Consider the following 25,939-nt stretch of genomic DNA (forward strand, 5'->3'; position numbering starts at 1 on the left):
CGCGTTGTAATTCCACGGGTTCGCGCGCGCAGCCGGGTCTCGGAGGGCGGCGCGCGCCGGAGCATTTTCAAACCTAACGGCAGCAGCGGCGGTTGGTCTCGCGCCACGCCCGTTACCCGACCGCTGGCGGAGGTGGCGCCTCTGGGGGTGATGGTGGTGCAGGGGCTTCCTAGCGCGAACATGGCCACGCTGAGCATCTGAAAGGGCGGGGCGAGCCGGGCCTGAAACTAACCGAGAGAGGGCTCTGGTGGACCCCGTGGGAGCAGGAAAGGTTGAGCCTGGGCGCTGCCCGGTAGAGAGGTCCGGCTCCTGGGACGGCCCCTCACCACCTCCTTCTGAGGACTGGGTGGGAGAAGGGCTCCCAGGCCCTGCGCTGGGCCTTTGCAGTGGGCAAGGGGGAAATCCGTCCTTGCAGTGAGGAGAAGGACTTAGGCCAGTGCCCTGGTGCCCCTTCTCTCCCCCCAGGGGTGGGGATGTGGTGATGGCTGTTGGGCGGGGTCCCTGTCTGTGAGCCCAGTGAACTGAGTGGCACAGGGCTCAGGCAGGATGAGCGCCATAAACAGCAGCTTTGTCTGGGTCACACCCTCTCTGCCTCAGGGACCCTTAGGCAGGAGGTACTCCGTGGAGACCAGGTTCCGTGGACACTACCATATCATAGAGATGAGGCAGCCATTCATTGTGCTGCTGGTGTTTGTGAGCTGTGCAGTGGGAGGTAAGACACTTAAGGGCTCCTAATATTGAAATGATAGCAAGCAGGTATGGTCACATATTGGATGACAGTAGCATGGCTTGTTCCTCTCAACCCAAGTGAACCTTGCAGACCTCTGGGAATAGAAAAACACCTGCTTGGCCTGTGTGATACCAGTCCATCTCAGCATGTGTGTCAGCGAAGTCTGTGGTTAATTACTGGAAATGGATTAGACCTAACTGCATTATGACATCATCTAGGCTGTAACTTTTCACTTTGACTAGTTTCACCTTTTATCTCTAATCTTTTGCCCTCTCCCTGTGACCTTCATTGCCCAGCTTCACACACAAGTTATATCATTGGGCTTCTCAGCTCCTTTTGTTACCTCTCTCCTCATACCTCAGCTACCCTCTGCACTCTTCTTTCTCATCATTCTGTTCATCTCCTTCCCTTTATGTCTCTCACTTGACTTCCACAAGCACCACTTTTCTTTCTTTTGTTATTTCCCTGGTCACATCCCCTCATCAATCATCCATTTCTAACCCCCCAGGCAAAAAAAAATTAATTATACATTTTTATGTAACAAAGAGGTTCCAAAAATAGCAGGAATAAAGCCACTAATTGGAACCTGAATCTGGAACCAAATGCTGTTCTGCTTGAGCTATGTTAACCTATTCAATTATTGTTTCTCGGTTGCCTTTTCATTAGAGTGGTTTTCCAAATTGCTATGACCTACCTGAGACATGGTTGCAAGCTAGCAGCCTTGTCAGTGGAGAAACAATAGTGCAGTTATCATCCTGAGAAAGTAGCATTATACCAGTATTTACTCCAAAGTGTAATTCAGAATTCCAGAGGGCATAATCTGTCCATCATTCTACCTAATGTGTAATCATTATAAAGAGAGAAAATAGCCCAAATTAGATATAAAATGAGCTCTGCATATTTAGCTGAAAAGAACTAAACTATACAGAAGAACTCTGTTCCAGTGTAATTCCAGATAAAGAAAGAAAAAAGCTCATGAGAAAGGAAGCACCATCATATAATGGCTTAGGAACTACATCACAAGATTTTTAAAGATCTCAGAAACAGAATGTACTCTGGACACTTTGGGTACACTTTGGGACACTCTCCCTGATCTCCTGCTACTTCCTGGTCAGTGCAGTCCTCTGTATCATCATTTTAAATCTGCAAGTTTACTTACCTTTACAAAGCACTAGAAGCTGAATGTTTCAAGCTTCTGCTGATGAGGTATTGAATAGAAAGGTACTCCATGTTGTGGTATCTTCCTTTTCTTTAAACTTTTTCACCTTGAATTCTGGCTTTCCTTATTTTTTTATGCAGCTTTTCTGTTGACTGTTTTCCACCTTTACAGGACCAATAGACCTAGTGATATGAGGAAGAGAGAAAATTAAGTTCTTAGCTGTCCATTTCTTTCGTCTGAGGTATAGGGTTTGCTGATCTAACCCATCATTGCTTCAAGGTTATAGAGGTCTTACATGGAAGAGAATGAAGGAGTAGACCCAAACTGACAGAGAAGAGTTTTGAATGCCAGCGAAGCAAGACTTGCTCTCCCACCCCCTGCTCTGGGATGGGCAAAGGCCAGGGTCTTTTTTTTTTCAGCAGCAATGGATGCAGATCCCTACGACCACTGACTGCAGGGCCAGCTTTAGGAAAAATGGCACTATGGGCAAACTTGTATTTGGTGTGCCTGGTGCTTGTGGGATCCCTCTATTGCCCCTGGGTTCCCCTCCATCACTCCAGCCCCCATAAGCTCCTCGGGCTCCCCTTTCCCCACAGTGCCCACAGGAAGGACTGCAAAGGGAGGAGTTTCTGAGCCCCAGGGGTTCCCTTAGCCAGACACTCCCTGACCATCCTGCCTGTGGGAGGGGGGACCCCGGGGCTGATCCTGCTGCTTGCATCTTCCTGCTGGGTTGGCAGCCCTGTTTGCACGCACTTACCCCCACTTCTGCAGCCCAAGCCTGCCAGCTTGCAGCACTCAGACAGCACCCTCATGACCACTCTGGGCAGTCTCCCGTGTCACCCACCCCTGAGGCTGGCCCTGACTGACTGCTTTCAGGTATCTCATAAGGATACTTCAAGCTCTTCCATTCTCTGATTTCTGGTTCTTACAGATTTATTCAGTTTAATGTCTCTTATCAGCCAGTGAAGAAGGAAACAGTGAAGTTTTATGGCCTATTCTAGACATACTAGTCTGTTCTGTTTTGGTGCCAGAATGATCATGAGGTTTCAGTCTGTTTGAGATCTGATGTGTCTCCTTTTATGATCTACAGGAATTTCATGATGGACATAACCTAGACTATAGAAGCAGTAGAACCTTGAGACTTGCTTGCATCTAGAGCGCTAAAAGACTTCTATCTGCACATACAACTCTACCCCAATATAATGCTGTCCTTGGGAGCCAAAAAATCTTACTGCGTTATAGCTGAAACCATGTTATATCGAACTTGCTTTGATCTGCTGGAATGCGCAGCCCCCCCCCCCGAGCACTGCTTTACCACGTTATATCCGAATTCATGTTATATTGGGTCGTGTTATATCGGAGTAGAGGTGTACATGTTGTATCTAAAATACTTCCACTTAACTATAGGCCAAGAGCAGTTTCAGTAATCATTTTAACTTTTGGCTTTATATCAGCATTCAGAGTCTTCATGAAGTTCACCGACATGGTGGATTTATGCTAATCAGGCTCCCCTTTTTGCTTTTCAGGTTGCAAAGAAGCGGGGAGGGAAGTGCCAGTGTTACTTAAGTTAAGGAAGACAGCATGGTCTGAGTGCTTTTTATTTTCTGGATATAAGGGCTCATTCCTTTAGAGTCATCACTACTGCATTGGTGGAAAAAATCAGCTTCTGTGGAGGTGATCTGCCATGCAAAAACCTGGCATTCAATCTATTACTTTACTTGCCATTTCACAGTCAATGTCAACATGTCAGCAGACTTGGCTCTTTGGAGGACGGGTCTCGGGACCATGGTCCAAGGCACTCCCTAGTTCTGTTATCCTAGTAAGCCTGTCCAAGGTTTACCTGGGGTGCTACTAGTTAAAGCACAGAATCTAAACTAGTGGGCTCCTCTTATAAAGGGAGATTTTGGTTTAACTTTGTTCATTGATTTTCTGCAAAGGAGAGTACCTGTCTGGAAGTCTAGTGGCATATTTCAGAGTTCTGAATTGAGTGTGGCTGAGAGAGAGGACTTCTTATAAGAGGTGCCCTGTTGGGGACCCGAAACTTAGCAAACTGTAAGGGTGAAGCTGCCTGTAGTGAGGAACAGCAGCCCAGATTTTGAATAAATGGTCTCCTCCTTTGCAGAAAGTCACATTATGAAGCAAGGGCAAAACCTCCCATTTTCTAGTTGTGTTGGCTTTGAAGTTTAATTTTCTCTTAAGCTAAAATGAGGATTTTTTTTATTTCTCCTTATTTGGTTTCTTTAAAAATAAGTGGTAAAAATTAAAAGTAATCACAGATTCAAAGAAGTAACACTGGAAGACACGATTGACAGTTCAGGTCCAGTTTTAAAATAACCATTTAATTTTAATCAGGATTTACTTGGGCACAAATATACATAGCTAACTTTTTTATTTTCATATTTGTATCTTAATATGAATTATAAACATCACTTAGAGTGAAAGAATTCTGTAAAATCTATGAGGTGGATTTGAGATGTGTAATGTAAATAAGCTTAATTTCAAGGCAGAAAATAGTCCTCTTCCCATAGCCAGAAAAGAGATTTGTGATGGATATCCATCATATCTGGATCAAGGACAGAGTTTCTGGAGAAGCAGGCATGATTCAACCAAAAAGGGGTGTTTTTGTCTTCACACAACTCTATGTCAAATCTTTGTGTTTCTGATCTGTGGCAGGTGCAAAAGCTGTTGCTATTCTGTAAAAGAATATTGAGTGCACAGCAGTTACTGCATAGGCAAAGCCACTGTACTAGGAAGGTGGTTATAGATATTATACACAGTAGCACTTTTGTTAATGGAAAGATTACAAATATCAACAATTAAGAATATCAGATAGACACTTTCCGGAGAACATTTCCCTATACCTTACAAACATGAGTTAACAGTTTGGAAAGGTATAGTAATTTTCCAGATGTGCGTGCTAAACCACAGGGAATTTACCTACGCTCTTAATATGAATACATTCAAGTGTGAAAATGGTTCACATTTTCACATGAAAATGCTCTGGAAAATAGAACAAAAGTACTTGACTCTAAGGACATATCTACAAGGAGGGGTAATGTGCCCTACAGGGATGTGTTTTCTACAGCACAGTAATGTGTTGTTTTTTTTTAAAAACTGCACTAGCAGGGTTGCCTACATAGACCAATTAATGTGCAACAAGTTAGTGTGCTTTAGAAATTACACCACCTCTGTGTAGAGAAGCCCTGTCTCCTGAACAGGCACACCTGGATGTGTATAGTTGCATGTTAACTATTGGTGAATACCACATGTGAAATAATCTCACAGACATGTGCTTCCCACCCCAAATATTACATACGCCTTCCAAATTCTGATATATGAAAGATGCATAACTAAGTCTGTGACAGCGGGAAGAACTGTAAATGTGCCCATTTGATAGGAACAATCAGTCCTCTTACCATTAGTCTAGCTTGTTCTGTTGTGATTTTGTATTTCATAACCTGACGATTATGGAAATCATAAGTTTACTGATGTATATTGATGAAGCAGCACTCTGTGTGGACTGTAGCTGGCCAGGCCTCTCATTTTGTCTGCATTTTTAGATGGATGTTGTTGGGTTTTTTTCCTTAAGTGAGGCTCAAGAAAGTTTTAGGTGCCTATGATACCTATAAAGCTTTTACGCATATTACCATGCTCATTTTGAAGATATCTGGAGGAACTTTTTTGTGTTGTTGCAGTACCATATAATGCTTAACATGCATCTAGTGCTATTTGTTTTTAGTCCTCTACTGTTAGGGATACAGCACATGAACTAAATAATAATATACACCTCTACCCCACTGTAACGCGATCGTGGGGAGCCAAAAATCCCTACCATGTTATAGCTGAAACCTTGTTATATCGGGGTAGGGGCGGCAGGGCTCCAGCAGTGATTTAAAGAGCTCCAGGCTCCAGCCGCTGCGGGGAGCCCGAGCCCTTAAAATTACCAGTGGAGCCCTGCTGCTGCAGCCCTGGGGTAGCGGTGGCAGGGCTCCAGCGCGATTTAAAGGAGCCGGGGCTCCCCGCGGCAGCTGGAGCCCCAGATCCTTTAAAGCGCCACCCAAGTCCCGCTGCTGCAGCCCCGGGGTAGCAGCAGCAGGGCTCCAGCAGTGATTTAAAGGGCCCAGGGCTCCCCGCAGCAGCTGGAGCCCCGGACCCTTGAAAGTGCTGCTGGAGCCCCGTTGCTACCACGCTATACACAAACCATGTTATATCGGGTCACATTATAGCGGGGTAGAGGTGTACTCAGACGCTACAGTACAAGGCTATTTGGAATTTGGTTACATGTAACTTTGGCAAATGTTTTTGGGGAGGTGCTAATGTGGTTCTTGTTGGTTAGACTTTTTACTGGTATATTTTCATTGGTGTATTTTCAACTAGACTTGATATTGAAAATAGGAAAAAGAAGCAAGTAATTGGTTTTATTGCACAATTAAATGCTGAATAACACTATCCTAACTAACTGAAACACTTCTTCAGAAATTGCCTCTGCAGATCCCCATTATGGGATTTGTCTTCACTATATACCTCCCCTAAAGTGAATTCACATGTTGGATTGTTGTGCTATTTATTATAACCCCATTTGGTTAAACACTTTCAGATGTCCATAAAATATTTTGGTGTTGTATTGAAGCAATCAGTTCGAGGTATGGAAAATAGAAGGGGAAGGAAGATATGGTGAGTGCTTTTTGTTGTTATTGTCTCACTTTGCACATTTTAGCCAAAGGGAAATACCGATTCTGATTAGTGCTTACCAGTCAGACCAAGACCTTGAACTAGGAACATACATGCAGTTGTGCACTGGATATGAAAATAAGTACTGGTTGAACATTGAGTTTATGCATCTTAAATGTAAATTTCCACAACTCTTATATTAGCCTGTTTTGAAACCTAAAATCAAGTAGCAGGTACAGGAGAATTTCAGGTCAGATCTGCTCGGCTGCTTCTGAGCAGAGATGCATGTTTTGAAATTATATACAGTGATATTGTTTCTATGTATAATAATCTCTTTTTATTTCCAGCTCTGTTGAGAACCATTCTGAAGAAATCAAACATTCCTATTATTGTAATTCTTTGTTTGATTGGAGTTCTCCTTGGAGTAGTGGGCTACTTTGTAAAGGAGGTACTGTATATTTAGTAACTATAACTGCTATTAATGTGGGCCATAAAGCAGCTCATGGGTTTTTTGTTTGGTTTGTGGTTTTTTTCACCCCACAGGGTTATAAATAAAGAGGGAGTTTAGTTTAGTGCAAGGGTTCCCAAACAGTGGACCATAGAACACTATCCTATATGGCAGAAGTTGGTAACCTTTCAGAAGTAGTGTGCTGAGTCTTCATTTATTCACTCTAATTTAAGGTTTTATGTGCCGGTAATACATTTTAACATTTTTAGAAGGTCTCTTTCTATAAGTCTATAATATATAACTAAACTATTGTTGTGTGTACAGTAAATAAGGTTTTCAAAATGTTTAAGAAGCTTCATTTAAAATTAAATTAAAATGCAGAGCCCCCTGGACCGGTGGCCAGGACCTAGGCAGTGTGAGTGCCACTGAAAATCAGCTTGCGTGCCGCCTTCGGCACGCGTGCCATAGGTTGCCTATCCCTGCTATATGGCTACTCTTGTTTCCAGATACTAAACAACATTCAGAGGCAGCTAAAAATACATGTCTAATACTAGTTTTCCATACAAGATATTTCTGTAGCTGGCACAGGGATGCTATGAGATTGTCAATGAGAGGGGAGGTAGACCTTATAATTGTGAATGGGATGGGTTTGCAAGAACGCTCTTTCTATTAAGAAGTAGTTCATGTTATCAAAATATTTGAGAACTGTTGGTCTGGAGATTAAAGTTCCAATCTAGGCTTAGAGATCTGACTTTCGCCCAGAATTGTTCCAATTTCTTCATTTGTGGAATAGGGATAATAGTTCCTTAATTCATAGGGTCTTCTATAGTATACTGAATATTTATAAATCATTTTGAGATACTCAGATGGTAGGCTTTGTAATTGCAAAGTATAGTTTCTGGACTGCCTATTATGGAACAAATCATTTTGTAAAACCTCACTTTTCATTACTGCACATAAACAGTAGATTATGTGATTACTGTTACACATTTGGGGGCGTATTCATGAATAGTTTACTGAAGAAATGTTAGTGGAATAAAGTGACGAGAGTGTAATTGTTTCTTATCTCACAACCTGAAAACTGAAGTAAAACAGGAAATAAGTCAATAATATTTTTTTTAAAGTAACTAAAACTGGGGGTGATACAATTGGATTACTCGAAATTACTCTTGACGTGTGTGGTAGAATGATGGTTGTTGACTTTACTATTGTTAAAAACTTAATTCAGGTCGATTCAGGCAAAACATGTTCCATATTTTGTGCTGAAGAGAAATCAGCCTACTAATTAAAAAAAATTGAAATCCCTATTTGGAAAGCTGCGTATAAAGTACTTGTATAGCGATTTACCTTTGTCCTCGTGTCATAAATATAGTGATCCTCCCAACAGCTCTACAAGGTACTGCAGATATGTAACTACAGATAGAGGAATTGAAAAACAGTGAGGCTATGACAAGTTTGAGGCCACACAGTGGGGTGGATAAAAATGATTTTATTAAAAATAAATAAATAAATAAAAAGTAAAACTTTTTTTATATAATTGGATTTTTTAAAAATTAAACACTGGTTTATTTTTTGAAGTAAAGCTCTTTGAAATTATAACATATGTTAAGACCTAAACTTACAAAAATCAATTAAATCATTTAAATTAAAATTAAAATATTAATATTAAGCAGTACATGTTTGCTGTTAAAGTTTCAAAGAAAGTCAAACAACTGAATTGGTGGAAATTACTAACTAAGTGCTTGTAACCTGAGTTTGTTGAAGTGCTGAATCAGTTTTTGAGTCTCTTCTGTAAATGCAGAGAGAACATTTGGGTTTATTCACCTAGTTCAGTTCAGTGACTAGTTCATTTAAAGTTAAGAAACCAGCTGAAGAAAAAAGTAGAAAAGCTTGTTTTCCTCTTCCAATCTGTGAATTAAAAACTAGATGTGAAAGGATGAGATCTACTATATCTAAAATCCTGAAGGACATTGGTGACCAGCAATATTCAGTGCATTTAACTACCTACAGATAATATTTTGTTTAATAAATCAGTTAGTTTTAAATTTAAAACAAGATTTGATAATATTTTTTCTTGTGTATCCCGCACATGTAGGGTAGTTTTAGTTAACTACAAAAAACGTTGTAAAATGCCATTTTTGTGCATTTTTAATTGAATTCAAATTTCCAAATAGAGCTTGACACAAATCACAAGTAAAAAAATTAATAATCATCTAGCAAGCAAGAAATGTGAATAAATGTAAGATAAGCTCTATAATTGCTTAAATGTGTATAGATATAGTGTGTCCTTCTGTTTAGTAAAAAGAAACACCAAATGTAGTTTAAAGGCTATATTTAGTTGCGAAGCAACATGTTTTAATTGTTACCAACTAATGAGAATTTGTATTCCACTATAACCCCCACATCTTTTTCAGCAGTACTACCGCCTTTCCAGTCCCATTTTGGGACTGTGCATTTGATTTTTTTCTTCCCAAGTGTAGTACTTTGCACTTACCTTTATTGAATTTTATCTTGTTAATTTCAGACCAGTTCTCCAATTTGCCCAGTTCATTTTGAATTCTAATCCTGTCTCTAAGCTGTTTGTAAGTCCTCCTGTCTTGGTGTCATCTGCAAACTTTATAAGCATACTCTCCACTCCATTATGCAGGTCATTAATGAAAATACTGAATAGTACCAAACCAAAGCCTGACCTCTGCTGGACCTAGGGTGACCAGATGTCCTGATTTTATAGGGACAGTCCCGATTTTTGGGTCTTTTTCTTATATAGGCTCCTATTACCCCCAACCCCGTCCCGATTTTTCACATTTGCTGTCTGGTCACCCTAGCTGGACCCCACTAGATAGATGTTCTCAATTTGACGACAAACCATTGATAACTGCTCGTTGAGTATGATCTTTCAACCAATTGTGCACCCACTGTATAGTAAATTCATATACACTACATTTCCCTAGTTTGTTTATGAGATTAGCATCTGGGACTGTCTCAAAAGCCTTACTAAAATCAAGATATTTCATGTCTACTGCTTCCCCCTATCCACTAGGCTTGTAACTCTGTCAAAGAAAGAAATTAGTTTGGTTGGACATGATTTGTTCTTGACAAATCCATGCTGACTGTTCCTTATAATCTCATTATCCTTTAGGTACATACAGATTGAAATGGACTCAAAAGTCCGTTATGCACTGAACTGTGGACACTTCCAAAGCCTCATAATAGGTTGTGGGCGACTTCTCAATTCTGCTCAGTTATAAAAATTTCACTTAAGACAATCTCAAATGCCTCGATTTTAAGAATTTCTTCAAGCAGGATTGGATTTTGTATTGTCTACCTGCAACTTGCACAGACAAATTTCCACTTTTAGAGTTATTAAAGTGGCACATATTTGGTCCCATTCCGTTGTCACGTTTTTTTTATGGTTGTAACCTCCCTTCTGAAACTAACATTTTGCTCTGTAAACCCTTTGTGTAGCCCAAATCTAGTTTCTCTTTTTGTTCCTCCTCCCTTCTAGTCCATGGTATTGCCACTACTCCCAGAGGCTCTTCTCTTTCAAAAAATCTTCTCATTATGATGATTATTGTCAGGCAAAAGGCAGAGAGAGCTCTTCTCTCCTGTAAAGAACTGTTTCTGATTTTTCTGCAAGAATAAAGAAATTTTGAAAATAGTTCTATAGTTTTATGCTCAGTTCCAGGTCTTCCTTACATATCAATCAAAAAATTGCCCTTCCTGGATTTTCCTCTTCTTTTAAGTCCCCGATAAGAGATTCGGCATACTTTGGATGTGGTCAGTCTGAGCACTCTTCTCTTTACGTACATAGAGTTAATCTATTCATACTCCTTATTTTTGCTCTGGAGGGCCTCAGAAGTTCTGAAAGTTTCTAGATTCATCATAGCTAGCTGGATAAAGTCTTGTATTCTTCTATGCGTACCCTCTGCATTTTCATACTCTTGGGATATGTTCATTGATGTAGCTTGTATGGTGGAACCATCTTGTAGCAGTGCCTGTAGAGTGCTCGAGTTTTTTTCCTAACCTTTCCCTTAGCATTCAAAGTCCAAGCTTTGAAAAGGGGCGCATGGCATCGCCTGCCACTTCAGTTCAGACTGCAGCAGACAGACAGACGTAGACCTCCCTTGATCTCTTTGATTGTAGCTTTTAGATACGTATCTTACTATTTCAGCATTCATTAAGGTTAGTTAGTTAGCTAATAGTTCATCATTTTAGTGTGAATTTAGATTTTATAATTGTTTTAGGATATTTAGTAGGATTTAGTACTGGCATTGATGGCAAATCCAAAGACAAAGAAGCATGCTTTAAAAGATGTGAGTCATGCCCTGCAGTCTTTCCAGCATCTGCCGCCCCTATCAGATGCTTCAAGAGCCTACGGGAAGAACATTCTTCTTCTAATTGTGCTATTTGTAGCACATTCATTCCTTGGGGCTATAAAGGAGAGAGAAAAAAAATTCCGGACTCTCCTATTATAGGAGGCTCTGACTGCTAGAACTTTTGGCTCACAGGTATCTAACAGATCTGAAGAAAGAGAAAGGAGGCCTGAATCAGCACTTAGTACTTCTGCATTCAAGAACACCACTGTGATAAATCATTCAGCCTTAGCACCAAGCTCCAGTTCCAACTTTACTGAGCTAAATCGTCTGATCTGTCGCTGTCATACTAAGGCCTATGTTGGAGAGGATTCCAGATAAGAGACCCAAACCACCAGATACCATTCTGGAACCAAATACTTTGGTTTTGAGAAAAAGAGAGGCTAAATTTTACTAGGGAAGCCGCCTTACTCCAGTGATTCATTGGATCCTTTGGATTGAGAACACAGTATCGTTCTGAGCTCTAAGAACAAGAGAGCTCCAAATTGTAGTAATGTTACAGATCTGAAAAAGTACCAAGTACTTCAGAACCAAGTACTTCAACTCATCCTGTTCCTACTATTACAGTTATGGCACGGGTTATGTGGATCCACAACAAATTTTTGACCCAACTATCTCCTTAACTAAAATAATGAAGAGGCCAAGAGAGGAACATCCCTCTCAATTTTCTCCTCCTGAGAAAAGACTAAGATGGGATATTGTACTGGAGATCATATACCCAACACGTAAGACTCCAACTGGTTCTCCAAGGAAGTCTGTCTTGCTGCTATCCCTTCTTCAAGTTTCAGCTTCTGTTATATCACATGGTGTCTTAATCGGCCCTGGGGTTGGATCTTAATTCTGAAGAAGAGCCTGATCTGACAACGATTTTGGCCTTTTCTTTTGAAGCAGGGCTTTCCCCCTTGATTTGAGTCTCAAAGAGGCATCCAATTCACTAGGCCAGGGGGTAGAATCATAAAATATCAGGGTTGGAAGGGACCTCAGGAGGTCTTCTAGTCCAACCCCCTTCTCAAAGCAGGACCAGGCCCCAGACAGATTTTTTTTTTGCCCCAGATCCTGAAATGGCCCCCTCAAGGATTGAACTCAACCCTGGGTTTAGCAGGCTAATGCTCAACCCCCTGAGCTATTTCCCCCCAGTTGTGATCCCAGAGTGGATCATGGCCCCCTTTTAATGGAGTCCCCAGGGCTGGTATTATACTTGCTGGGGTCCAGGGCCGAAGCTGAAACCCTAGCCCCACAGCCCAGGGCCAAAGTGGAAGCCCGAGTCTCATTGCCTGGGCAGTCAGGCTTAGTGGTCATTGCAGGAAGTCAAAAACAGACAGCATCAGGTACTAAGCTGAAGGTCAGAGCCAGAATCTGGTGCCGAGCCAGAGTTCAGAGCTGGAGACAAAGTTGGGTGCCAGGCCAGGTGTCAGAGCTAAAGATAGCATCAGGGGTAAGGCAGAGGCGCAAGGGCTTGGAGTAGGGCAGGACAGCAGGAACTGAGAGTAGATGGGGGTCTGATATGGAAAGAAAGGAACCAGGAACAGGCAGGAATGTAGGGCTCAGGAATCCGGTAAGGAAGAGGGGTCTGTAGTCACAGACAGCCAGGGATTCCTCTGGTTCAGTGGTTTTAAACCTTTTTTTTTAATTTGTGGACCCCTAAAATATGTTGAATGGAGGTGCAGACCCCTTTGGAAATCTTAAGTCCACAGACCACTGTTTGAAAACCAGTGGTCTAGTTGCTAGGGCAACTTCCTCTTGTTATTTCCTGGTTCATATAGTACTCCTTAGCTAGTTGGAGGGGTTGAACATTTCCCACAATTTGGGAGCAGGGTCCTCTGTGAACTAGCCCACCCCATGGACCCTTCTGTAGTTACTTGAGTGAGTTGCTGGTTGGCAGTTGTGTCCTGAGTGCTGCCTGTGGCCCCAGGTTTGAGGCTCGTGATTCCCTCCCACCACCATGGATGCCTTTAGCATATTGGCCATCTCCTAGCTATCCTTATCAATCTTGGAAACCTGAACAGGGAAAATCTGTATCTACAGATCTGAGACATTTGGATCCTAAATATTAAGAACTGACAGTCAAGGAACATTCACGTACTTGATAACCTCTTTCACTGTCCAACATAAAAACAGTGATACAAAGAGTTTGTTTTTTAAAGGAGACCCTGGTTTACTTGATTTTTGGCAAACACTTCAACACAGTAAAATTGAAAATTTATTGATCAAACACAAGAAAGAAAAAAATGTAAAAAAGGCATTTATATTGAAATGAAATTGACTGATTCTGCATTGCAAAGTTAATCAAAACCTTTAAAATCTTTACCTCCTTTTGGAGGTAAAATCTGACAGTCTCATTTCCAGAAAAACTTTTTTGACAAAAAGGAAAGGGTTAACTTTACCCCCATTCCTGATGTATAAAGTCTTTACTGGGGCTGTCAATTAATCACAGTTAACTCCTGCGATTAACTGAAAACAAAATAGGACCATTGCCGCAACCACTGTTATATATTTGCAACAAATCTTGTACAAAGTGTGGCACGTAAGATGTCTATGAATATGTTATGATTTGCTGGTTATGATTATGCTATCTATATGCATGTATCATTTTTGTATTTGAAATTATGAATATTGGCTCTGTACCTGGATTTCAAATGTTTGCTCCTGGGGTAATGCCTATAAGGTAGTTAGCCAGCACATCTTGGAGGGACTATTCAAAATGAGTGGCCCATCAAAAAGACACTTGACTCATAATGGACCCTGGGAGATAATGGACTTTCCTGCTGTGACAAAGCAAAATTATGCATGGACATGTGACTTGCCCATGTGACTCCAAACTCCTATCTTTTACCTGTAATTTTCCGTTAGCTGTGCTGAGAGCTTTATTTGAAAGAATGGGTTTTCCTCCACGTGGCAGAAGCTACAAAAGGCCCTGGAAACACCTCCATTTTAACTCTATCTTGCTCCAGCCTCTTTCCTGCTCAAACCTCTGGACTTTGAACTTCTACTAATGGCAGCATTCTAACCAATGGACAGAGGACCTTCCAATGATTTGGAAGCAACCAGAGACCTATCAAGCCAGCAGTTTATTCCATCACTGCTGCAAGCCTGAACCAAGAACTTTGCAATTACTGTATGTATTTGATTCCTTTAACCAATTTTAACTTTCACCTTTTTCTTTCTTTTTCTATGATTAAATGTTTATCAGTGAGATTTTTGGATAAGATCTAAGCTATATATTTACCTAGGTATGTGGCTGGTCCTTTGGGATCAGAAGAACTTTTTATTTGAAGAGATTGGTGTTAAAGAACCACTCATCTCTAAGTCTAGTGTTTTCGATGGTAATATAAGGACTGGAATGCCTAAGGAAACTGCTTTCATGACTTCTTGTTAGCCAGTGTGGTGAAACAGAAGGTTACTTTTGTTGCTGGTTTGGTATATCCTATGAGGGATTAGCCAGTCTTGGAGTGTATCTGCTCAATTTCTCAGCACTTTGTCCTGAATTTGGCATTCTCATTTGTGACCCATTGAGGCATGGTTACAACATGTTAATCACATACCTCTGGGCTGGAAGGGAAGGGATCAGCTGTGGAGTGATCTGACAGGGTGCACTCAGGCGCAGTAACCCAAGCTGCCACCAGAGGGTGGGAAGAGAAGAGGAAGTGACTTCCATCCCCGCTATAGCGGAGAGGTAAGGATCCTGATCCTGTGGTGTCCCATTGCCTCTGGCCGGCCTCTTGCTCTGGGGACCACCCGATCCCCCCACTGTGCCCTATTGCCCCTGGCTGGCTCCTCGCTATGGCAACTGACCACCCCCTTGCCCTCAGCCAGACCCTTGCTCCGGGAACCACCTCCACTTCACAGCCCCGTGCCCCATTGCCCCTGGCCGGCCCCTTGCTCCAGGGACCTTCCCCATGCTCTGGGGACCAGCCCCCCACATGTCGTGTCCCAATGCCCCCAGCTGGCCCTTTGCTCCAGGACGTATCCCATAGAGAATGGGGATCTGGCAAGTTCAGTCTCCCTGCACTAGCCCCTCTTCCCCTGCTGCATGTGGAGTCCCTAAGGTAAAATCCACCCTCCCTTGCAAACAAGGGCTCACTCAGCTGAAGGGAACTCACCTAGCTCAGTAAAAGACTCTGTTTAACAGTGTGAATTAAACTTTGATTAACTGTGATTAATTATTTTAATCACTTGACAGCCCTAATATTTACTTATCCTGTTTCTAACAAATAGGAGCTCATAAGGTGGAGGAGAGAGAGAATAGAAAAGGTGGGGGAAATACAGCTTTTTTTTTCTTTTGGTACTGGGTGGCTTGTCAGTTATGAATAGATGCTTTGGCTGGCAGGTCAACTGTTGTTTGGACTCTGGTTTACATTCTGTTCAAGGATGTCATCTGCTTGGGTCTTTTCTCCTTAGGGCATGATTGTAGTCATCTCATTTCACTATGCTGATGCAGTGCAGCTGATTTCAGGATTTGGTGAAAGGCGGAGAGAATGAGATATAGGATAGGAGTAAGTAAGTGGCGAGAGAAGCAGAACAGGATCTTATGTGCTTCCTTGATGCTAGCAATTAGGTATCCCCACTAATGCATTGAGGACTGGATGTCATGATATGATTTTCAGGACTCACAAGTGAAAAACAAAATTCTTTGAGCAAGGCCTAATGGCCTTCATCTCAGGAAGAAAGTCTTTCAGTCTGGTCTGCTTCTTTTTCTTGGGGGTCAGGGAAAATGAGATGAGTTGAGATGATGAGCTGGCTTGTGCAGGGACACGAGGTGATATATATATTTTTTTTCCAAAATCTCTTTTTAAGAACACCCAGAAAGAAAAAAGCGGGCTGAATAGTCCCTTCTCCATATTATTTTGTCCACCTGTTAGGTCTAATATCCAACCCATCAATTTTGATTGATTTAATTTGTGGTTCTCCATCTTCTGTTCTTAACATACATGATTTCTCTATAGTCCTTGAATTATATCAATATGACCTTTTTTTGTTTGGACTAATTTAGTGTCTGTCTGGTTCTCTTGCACCTGTTTATAGCATTCATTATTAATTTGATCTATTTCCCATCAGCATTTGTTGTTATAGGTTATTGTGGCATCTTACGAACTTTCAAATACTTCTTATGTTTGAGCTCACAATTGGGTTAAACTTGTAAACCCAGTTATCACAGCAGAGATTTCTCTCAGCAATCTATTCATTTGAGGTCTCTGGAATCACCAAGACTCTCACTTGGCCATATATTTAGCTCTCAAGTAATTTCTCCCACAACTATAGAACACAGTAAAGCAAGTTGCTACAAATGATAGGTCAGCAATGTTTTATGTGTGCAAAGGTGGAGGACTTGTTCATAACAACTTTGCAAAAAGTCTATATAGCTAAGAGTCTGGTGTATTTTAGAGTCCACTCGATTGACCTACATGGCAGTGAGAATTCAGAATGAGATCATTGGTCATCTGAGCAGGGATTCTACTCAGATGCACAAATGGTCACGAAAGGATTCACTGACTCAGGACATTTTCAACCTTTGGAATTTTCTGAACATAGATCCTTTCACAACAAGATTCAACACCATGTGCCCACTTCTGTTCAAGAGCTGGCTCAGACATTTAGTTGATGACAGATGTGTTCTTTCTCAGTTGGAGGGTTGATCTAATGCAGGGATCGGCAACCTTTCAGATGTGATGTGCCGTCTTCACTTATTCACTCTAATTTAAGGTTTCGCATGCCGGTAATGCATCTTAATGTTTTTAGAAGATCTCTCTCTATAAGTCTATAAACTATTGTTGTATGTAAAGTAAACAAGTTTTTTAAAATGTTCAAGAAGCTTCATTTAAAATTAAATTTAAAATGCAGATCTTGTCAGTTTAGTGCAGTGGTTCTTAACCTGGGGTGCATGTACCCCCTGGGACAGGACCGTTGTAAGGATATTTTGCGCCCTAGGTAAAACTTCCACCTTTCCCCCCCACCCCCGCACATCAGTTCATTGAGGGGCAAATCTCAATAAGCCTTTATAGACCCCAGGGGCTGCTCCCCAGACCAGGTTCCCCCCTCCCTGCCCCCTGAACTCCCCTGGAGGGTGCACAGCCCCCCTGCGGGCACTCCCAACCTCACCCAGGTGGCCCCCACCCTGAGTCCACTCACTGGCTTTGCTGGGCTTGGGCCACTGCAGCAGCTCAGCAGGGAGGAGGCACCGGAGAGCCAGAGCATCCTGCTTGTGGCAGCAGCGAGCCCCAGCTATGGAGGAGCCAGCACAGTGCAGGGGGGCAGCAGCCCTGCAAAGGCGGCACTGCTGCTAGTGGGGAGAAGCTGCGCCCCCCAACCCCTCCTGCCCAGGCTGTGGCCCGGCGCCCCCCTGGGGGCTCCTGCAGGCTGCAGTGCATGTATGTGGGCACCAGCCCCCATGTGCCCCCTGGCTCTCTCCTCTCACCTAGGGTTACCATATTCAACAATCAAAAAAGAAGGGAGAGCCCTGCCCTAGCCCCGCCGCCATCCACTCCCTCCCACTTCCCACCCTGACTGCCCCCATCAGCAGGACCGGCGCTAGGGGTTTGAGCGCCCTAGGCGCACGGCAATTTCGCTGCCCCGCGCGCTGGTCCCGTGGCTCCGGTGGAGCTGCCGCAGTGGTGCCTGTGGAGGGTCTAGTGCTCCACGGCTCTGGTGGAGCTGCCGCAGTCGTGCCTGCGGGAGGTCCACTGGAGGCGCACGAGGAGCCGACCGTCCGGAGGAGCCACGACTGCGCCACCGGAGCCGCGGACCAGTGGATCCTCCACAGGCACCACTGCGGCATCTCCACCGGAGCTCCAGCAAAACGGCGCCAATTATTCTGGCGCCCTAGGCAATTGCGTAGGCTGCCTAAATGGTAGCACCGGCCCTGCCCATCAGAACCCCGAACCTCTCCTGCTCCTTGTCCCCTGACTGCCCCCTACCTGTCCCCTGACTGCCCCAACCCCTATTCACACCCCCACCCCTAAACAGACCCTCAGGGACTCCCACGCTCCATCCAACCACTCTCTGCCCCCTGACAGGACCCCCAGAACTCCTGACCCATCGAACCCTCTGCCTTCTCCCTGCTTGCTCCCTGGGACTCCCCTTACCATGCCCATGCTGGTCAGATGTTGGCTTCACGTGGGCTGCTGTGTGCACAGCCTCTCCCCCGCAGAGTGCTGAGGCAGCAGGAGGAGGGGGAGATGCAGGAGGGGCAGTGGTGGCTCACACTTCCAGGATCCGCAGAACTCGAGTGCGGTGAGGGGGCAGCTGGGGGGCGCGCCTGCCCAGGCTGCGTCCCGGTGCACCCCCCAGAGGGGGCTCCTGCAGTGGATGTATGCGGGTGGCGGTCCCCATGTGCCTCTTGGCTCCCCTCTTGCCTCCCTCGGGCTCTGCAGTTCCTGGGAGCGTGAGCCACTGCCGCCCCTCCCGCAGCAGGCTCAGAGCCCCGGCGGCTCACGCTCCCGGGAGCCACAGAACCCGAGCACAGTGAGGGAGGAGCCCAGGGGGCGCGCCTGCCCTGGTCTGGGGTCGTGGCTGCCAGTCCTGCTCAGCATCCTGCCAGTCTGCGGTTCTGTTCACTCAGCCGGCAGCGGGCTGAGAGAGGCTGGCGGGCCGGGACCGCAGCTGGCAGCTGCGTGCCAGGCAAAATCGGCTCGCGTGCCACCTTTGGCACACGTGCCGTAGGTTGCTGACCCCTGATCTAATGTATTCTTTTCCCTCTTTCCCATTAATATTAAATGTGGTGGCAAAGATAAGGCTGGACTCAGCCAAAATGATACTAGTTGACTTGGTAGGGGAGAAAGAGCAATGGTACATTCTGATGAGATCCCTGGAGCACAACCTGGAACTGTGGGACCACTGTGCCCCCCTTAACTCTCAAAGCTATGTTGGTGACAAGCAGCCAACCCCTTCCAGGCACTGTGATCACTCAGCCATCAGCACCTGGAGACTCTCACCCTGCAAAATTGCATGAATGCTCTCTAAGTCACTCATGAATCATACAGAGAGAAGCACCAACCAATTACACTCAAGCCTTGCACCCCAGAAATGTACCACCTTACACTGTTCAAGACTCCCTTGGACAATCCAAGCTCATTAATTAGTTTGTCGCTTCCTCAAAGGAAAGTGGACATGCACCAGTCTTTGTAATCAGAGCTGAGATTTCCTGAGCACCTCAACCAAAAACACAGTTTTAAATAAAATATAAAACAAATTTATTAACTAAAGAAAGATAGATTTTAAGTGATTAGAAGTAGCAGGCATAGGGATCAAAGTAGGTTACAAAGGAAATAAAAATAAATTCACAGTCTAAATTCCACAGACTAAGCTAGATTGGAATCAAGCAGTCTTTCACCCTAATAGATGTTATAGGTAGCTCACAGTTCTCAATACACAGGCTGGATTCCCTTCCTAGCTTGGAACTGGTTCAAAGTCCCTGTCTTCCAAATGATCTTCCAGGTGTTGAGATGAGGGAGGAGAGAAGCCAAGTGATGATGTCATTGTTGCTTTTTTATACTTTCTTTCAGCTGCTAGAAGAATCTTTGTTGTGATGTTGGGATTAGGCTACCCTCATTGTGTGTGTGCCCTCTTTGAGGAGTCTCTGGGATAGTGGATTCTTCTTGATTGGCCATCAGTGCCTATCTGGCCAGTGATAGTTGCTCCTGTGTCGTTGCTGAAAAGACCAGCTGTGGGCATCTCCCAACCTCACAGTAACACATATAGCAATACTTCATAGACAGTGATACTCCATAGTACATACAGTTCAACATTATATTAAGGTTCAACAGATCAAGACTTTTAAAATAATACCTCGCAAGGCATGCATTGTACAAAACATAGCATGATCATATGACAGTATTGAATATGGGGGTTCCAGAGTTCCTATTTTGAGGTACAGTGTGTCACATACGTGGACTTATTTTTCTTATGCAAAGAAAATTACAGCTTCTACCAATAACACTGGATGTGCTGTTCCAGCAGCAAGGGAGTCTTTCATCCAAATCCTCAACCGTTACATCTAGCAGTTTGGGGAATAGGACTTTAACAGAGTTAGAGAAATCTTGCTCCTTCGATGTGCAATGTGTTTCAATTCAAGAACAGTCAACTAGAAAATGTTATGATTTGATATAGAAAAGATTTGTTGGATAATTGCTTGATTTAAAAATTAGGTTTATTTAGTCTGGAGAAGAGAAGACTGAGAGGGGACATAAGAGTTTTCAGATATATAAAATGTTTGTTACTAGGAGGAGGGAGAAAAAATATTCATCTTAACCTCAGGATAGTACAAGAAGCAATAGGCTTAAATTGCAGCAAGGGTGTTTTAGGTTGGACATTAGGAAAAACATCCCAACTGTCAGGGTGGTTAAACACTGGAATAAATTTCACAGAGAGGTTGTGTAATCTCCATCATTGGAGATTTTTAAGAGCAGGTTGGACAAACATCTGTCAGGGATGGTCTAGATCAGCAGTTCTCAACCAGGGGTCTGGGCCCCCCTGGGGGGCCACAGGCAGGTTTCAGGGGGTCCACCAAGCAGGTCCAGTGTTAGACTCATTGGAGCCCAGGGCAGAAAGCTGAAGCCCTACTGTGCAGAGCTGAAGCCCTGAGTTCTGCCACCTAGGTTTGAAGTTGAAGCCTGAGCAACTTAGCTCTGTGGGGCCTGCTGTGGCATGGGGCCCCAGGCAGCTCCCCTGCTTGCTACCCCCTAATGCCAGTCCTGTCTTTTATATGTAGAAAACCAGTGGTGGTGGCACAGGTGGACCATGAAGTTTTTATAGCATAGTGGGGGGGGGGGCACAGAAAGGAAAAAGGTTGAGAACTCCTGGTCTAGATAATACTTTGTTTTGCCGTGAGTGCAGGGGACTGGACTAGATGACCTTTCGAGGTCCCCTCCATTCCTACGATTCCACAATTCTATGATAAGGATATTGATCTTGCGTCAGCTCCTATTCAGTGTATTTTAGAATATTTATTTAACTTTAAAAATGTGTTTATTGCCTCACTTAAAGTACATTTAGCAGCAATAGTAGCTTCTTATACATCTACTGATAGTAAATATCTTTTCACATGACTTTTAAAAAGATTTTGAAGGATTTATTAAACTTGTATCTGCCAGTAAAAAATCCAGTTCTTCCATGGGATTTAAACTTGGTATTAACAAACTTATGTTTTCACCATTTGAACTCTGTCAGGGTGTTCTTTTTTTCATCTTTAAATTAAAACAGCTCTTATAATATCAGTCACATATATTAGAAGAATTTGTGAACTGCATGCTTTGATTGCTGACCCTCCCTACACTGTTACTCATGAAGTCAAAGTTGTACTTAGACATCAGCCCATATTTTTTCTTGAAGTAATTTTGGACTATCATGTTAATCTATTAATTTACTGGTCTTCTTTCCTAGACCTCATGCTCATAAGGGGAGTCTGGATTACATTGTTTAGATGCCAAGAGAGTTTTGTCATATTATGTGAATAGGACTGAGGAGTTTTGGGCTTCTCAAATTATTCATTTCTTATGCTGAAAATTTCAAAGGTCAAGCTATCACTACACAGTCCTTGTCTAGATGGGTTAGGCAGTATATAGAGGAGAGTTATAAGATCTCTTCTGTTTCTCCTCCTGGGGGTCTTAGAATTCATTGCACATGAGCAATAGCTACCCCTGTTCTATGTGCTATACGTGTTCCCCTTACTGAAATTGCAAAGTTACCACTTGGAGTTCTAGTCACTCTTTAACTTAACATTATGCTTTAGATTTTGCAGCTAGACCTGAGGCTCAGTTTGGCAGAGTGGTGCTTCAGTTTTTAATTAGGAGGACCCTGTGTCCCCCTACCTTTTTATTTAGTGCTCACCAAAGGATCCTAAGAATAGAAATATGCAGAGGACACTTGAAGGAGAAATGGAAGTTACTTACATGTAGGTGGAGTTGTTTGAGGTAAACTCTGCATATTCATATTCCCAGTCTGCCTTCCCCTTTTCTGCTGAGTTCTAATCAATTTTATACTCTATATTAGCAGTGGCAGGAACTGAGGTAGCAGGTGGCACCATGCCCCCTTTTATAGCCTCCCCCTCAGAATGTGCTTGAATGATGAGGGAAGGAGTAGGAGGGGTGTATGTGTGCTCTAATGGACGCTGTGTCAGCAGGTTCCACAATCCAATCTGCACTGGTTGGTGCGTCCCAAGAATGTGAATATGCAGAGTCCATCTCAAAGAACTCTAGTTACAGGTAAATAACCTTCATTTATTTTGTATATAAAACTGCAATGTTTTCTCCCCAGGTCTCTTTCATACTGTGTTCCTAGGTTTAGAGGGAGAGGCCTTCTGTGAAAGAGTTGTGCAAGGCCGTCATCTGGCAGTCTATGTATATTTGTTACAAGGCACTACTGACTTTTACTGTCAGCTTCACAGATGCTTGGCCATATGTGGATGCTAAGCACTTTCATTTTGTCATGGCCTTTCCTCCCCAGCTGGGGAACCTGTGTGCACTGTTACTTGGAGCCCATTGGTCCAAATTGTTAAAAGAGGCAGTGCAGTTTGGTGAGAGGAGAATGACAAATATTTAGAAGTCGATGATTGAGCATATTGTCTTGACAGTTTGAACAGCAAAGGGAAACCAGTTGGTCCAAAGTGATGATAACTTAATATCCTTGCAGATTTACAGATAGGAAAAGTTTTTTAATTCCCCCCGCCCCATTTCATAATATATATATTTTTTCCAGAAATCACTTAATAAGTGTACTTTACTTTCTTTTGTATTGTCAGTTAAGCATTTTGACAGAATACGTTGCAGAAATTGATCCAATCCTGTTTCTTCATATGTTCACACCTGTTATAATATTTACTGCTGCTTTTGAAATGGATTTTTATATATTTCGGAAATCATTTTGGCAGGTAAGATGTGATTTCAGAAACTTGCTATTAGAGTTCATTATATGGAAAAGATAAGAGGTAATTGTGTCCTTGTTTTTCTTTGTGGCTGTAAAGTGGTTGCAATGGTTTGGTATACATTATAAATTATAAAAAGAAAAGGAAAAGCTTAATTGGAGCAATAGGACTTTAGAAATCTTTTTACTTTTTTAAATGTAGCGCCATCTCATCTGTGAGTTGGGAGTTTGCCTATCTCAACCTGGAGTGAAGAAGAGAGAGGTCTTGGGGAGAGAGAACTGGGGTGGATCATAGCCCTCAATTTCTCTGTCTTTCCAGTGCTGATCTTAAGGTCTGTAGGGGAGGGTATTGGAAAAGGTCTGCTCAACAGAGAGCTTAGAGGCAACTTCACTGTAAAAGATCCAGTGTACTCCTCAGGAGACTTTTGCCAATCTTGTTTTCTCCTTCATAACCCTGTCAGACATCCATTCAGTCTCTTCAGGGAGGAGAGTTGTCCCATGGTTACCCAGGCTGCCACAAATTTTTCTGGAGTGAGTGCTCCTTTCAGCACCTCCAGCTAATTCTATTATCTTTGAGCATGAAGGGTGTCTTCTTTAGCATGCCTCCATCCCTCAACATCCAGAATTGTTCCTCAGTCTCGAGAGGGGGCAAAGGTGCTCCTTTCTATGCTACAGTTCCAGTATTCCTTTGACAGCTGCACTTTTAAGCCAGTTGTTTAAAAGATGCTGATTTGGCTGGCACTGCCTGCTGCTGATAAATAAAACTAGCTGAACAGAGAGCAAGGCTTCTACCTATGAAAAAACATAAATGGATGAGGATTAGTTGGTTGCTCCTAAATATATAAAAATAATAAACAACATAGATGGCTCAGAAGGTGATACCTGTAGTTAAGTTTGCATGCATTTTTCATTATAATATTGTGTTTCAGTTGCTTATAACTTTGACAAACTTAAACTGTTTGGGATGAAAATTTCCATGCTAGAGGTCTGTATGAATCGGAACATGTCTGGCAAGTTTCATCTAAAATGATAAAGCTGTTTCCAAGAACAAGGTTATGGAAAAACACATTTTGCCCATGTAAAAGAATAATTCTTACAACTCTTTCATTGAAAAACTTAGCACCTCTCTCCAGTGGAACAAGATACTTTAAATTTGTCATTGGGGCAGGGTTGCCCTGGTGTCAGAGTTGTGCCTTTTACTGTGTCTGTGAAAATTTACCCAAATTGGGCACATGCTCAGTGGAGTCTAGTTAGAGTTTGAAAGCTAAATTCTCTAAAGAGTCAGTCTGCACTGAGCATGCTCTGTCCCCTTGCAACTCCTATATGCTGACCGGATTGTGCATGTGCTATCTCAGAGTTGGAAAGGACAAGCAGGACTTTCCCTGCAACTGCTTCTCTTAGCTGCTGGATGCTGCTTGGCATTGGGTATGTGGACAGAGAGCAGGCAGACTGTCTTTCCCGTGCTGTCAGTGCTCCTGGTGCTGGCACCTAGTCAGTGAGGAGGAGGAACCAGACAGACTTGAATGCAAAAGGATCAGGAGTGTAGGTGGAGGGGGTGAGATATGCAGGGCAGAGATACACAGGAGCTCAGGGGTGGATTTAGGAGCTTGTGGGGAGGGGAATAGCAGCAGGACAGCAAGGGGAGATATGAACAAGTGATAAGAGAAGGAGATGTAGTGAAGGGGGGAATGAGCAAAGGATAAGGGCAATAGGAGCAATGAGTGGGGACAGAGGCAGCAGTTAAGCTGGGGGAAAATGGACCATGCCAGAGAGGAGCAGGAACTGAGGTGGTGGGGATAGGGCAGAAGGGGCCAGGGAAAGGCTTGTGGGGCACAGGGGCAGAAGAGTCTGTTACCGCTAGTTAATACGTTCCTTGACAGAATTTAGATTTTAACATATTATTCTTGAGTCTCAACATTCCTTTGCTTTCTAGTAAATAGTTGTGAAAACTTTTGGGTCAAGTGTGTCTCCATCCCCCTCTAATGGCAGGTTCACATGGAAAAGTCTTATACTACTACCAGTTACTACAATAACTCAAGTGACAGAGGACTATGCTGTGGCTCTAGAGATCAACCCAATCCTTCTGTGACAGAGGACTATGCTGTGGCTCTAGAGATCAACCCAATCCTGCTGAAGACTGCATTGGGAATCGTTATGGTGCCACAGAATGGAATTTTTGTTCTTTTCAGTTTTATGGGTTTTTAAAAAGGAAATTGCATCCAAAATTTTTAAAATAATATTAAGATTGCAAAGTCCAGTATGCAAAGTTAGGAAATGATAGAATTAGGTGTGCTCATGCAACCTTAACTGGCCCTCTTGTTTATGCATTAGTACAGTCTTTAGTTACATGATCTCACAGTATATTTTCTTCAGAATCTCTACCTCATTTAGTGCACCTGATGGACCGTGCTTTGGAAACTCATTCGGGATGTTAGGTGAATGAAGATCTTGTGTGTAGGATTGCTGCCTCATTTGTTGCAGAGGTTGGAAAGTGTGTGATGAATGAGGAAGGGAACTGCAGGAAGAGAGGGGATTGCCTCATGGTTAAGACACTTGAATGTCACACTGGAGAACTGGACTCTGTCCCTGCCTATGCCCCAGAGCTTCTTTGTGATGCAGGGCAAATCACTTAAACCGAAACTTTCATAGATGTCCATGGTATGTTCATCATTATCTGAGTACCCAGCATGAGACACAGGTCTGAT

The 25,939-nt window shown here is 43.2% G+C and overlaps 1 protein-coding gene across 1 annotated transcript in view; it reads left to right on the plus strand.

The window, feature by feature from the left end:
* Positions 1 to 546: 546 nt before the first annotated feature.
* Positions 547 to 25,939, plus strand: part of LOC127051018 (sodium/hydrogen exchanger 10-like) — a 336,647-nt gene continuing 311,254 nt past the window's right edge. The window contains 3 exon segments of the mRNA XM_050952807.1: positions 547 to 712; positions 6,908 to 7,008; positions 23,113 to 23,241. Coding sequence (XP_050808764.1) covers positions 547 to 712; positions 6,908 to 7,008; positions 23,113 to 23,241 — 396 coding nt within the window.

Source organism: Gopherus flavomarginatus, chromosome 5 (genome assembly GCF_025201925.1).
Source record: "Gopherus flavomarginatus isolate rGopFla2 chromosome 5, rGopFla2.mat.asm, whole genome shotgun sequence".
NCBI lineage: Eukaryota > Metazoa > Chordata > Testudines > Testudinidae > Gopherus > Gopherus flavomarginatus.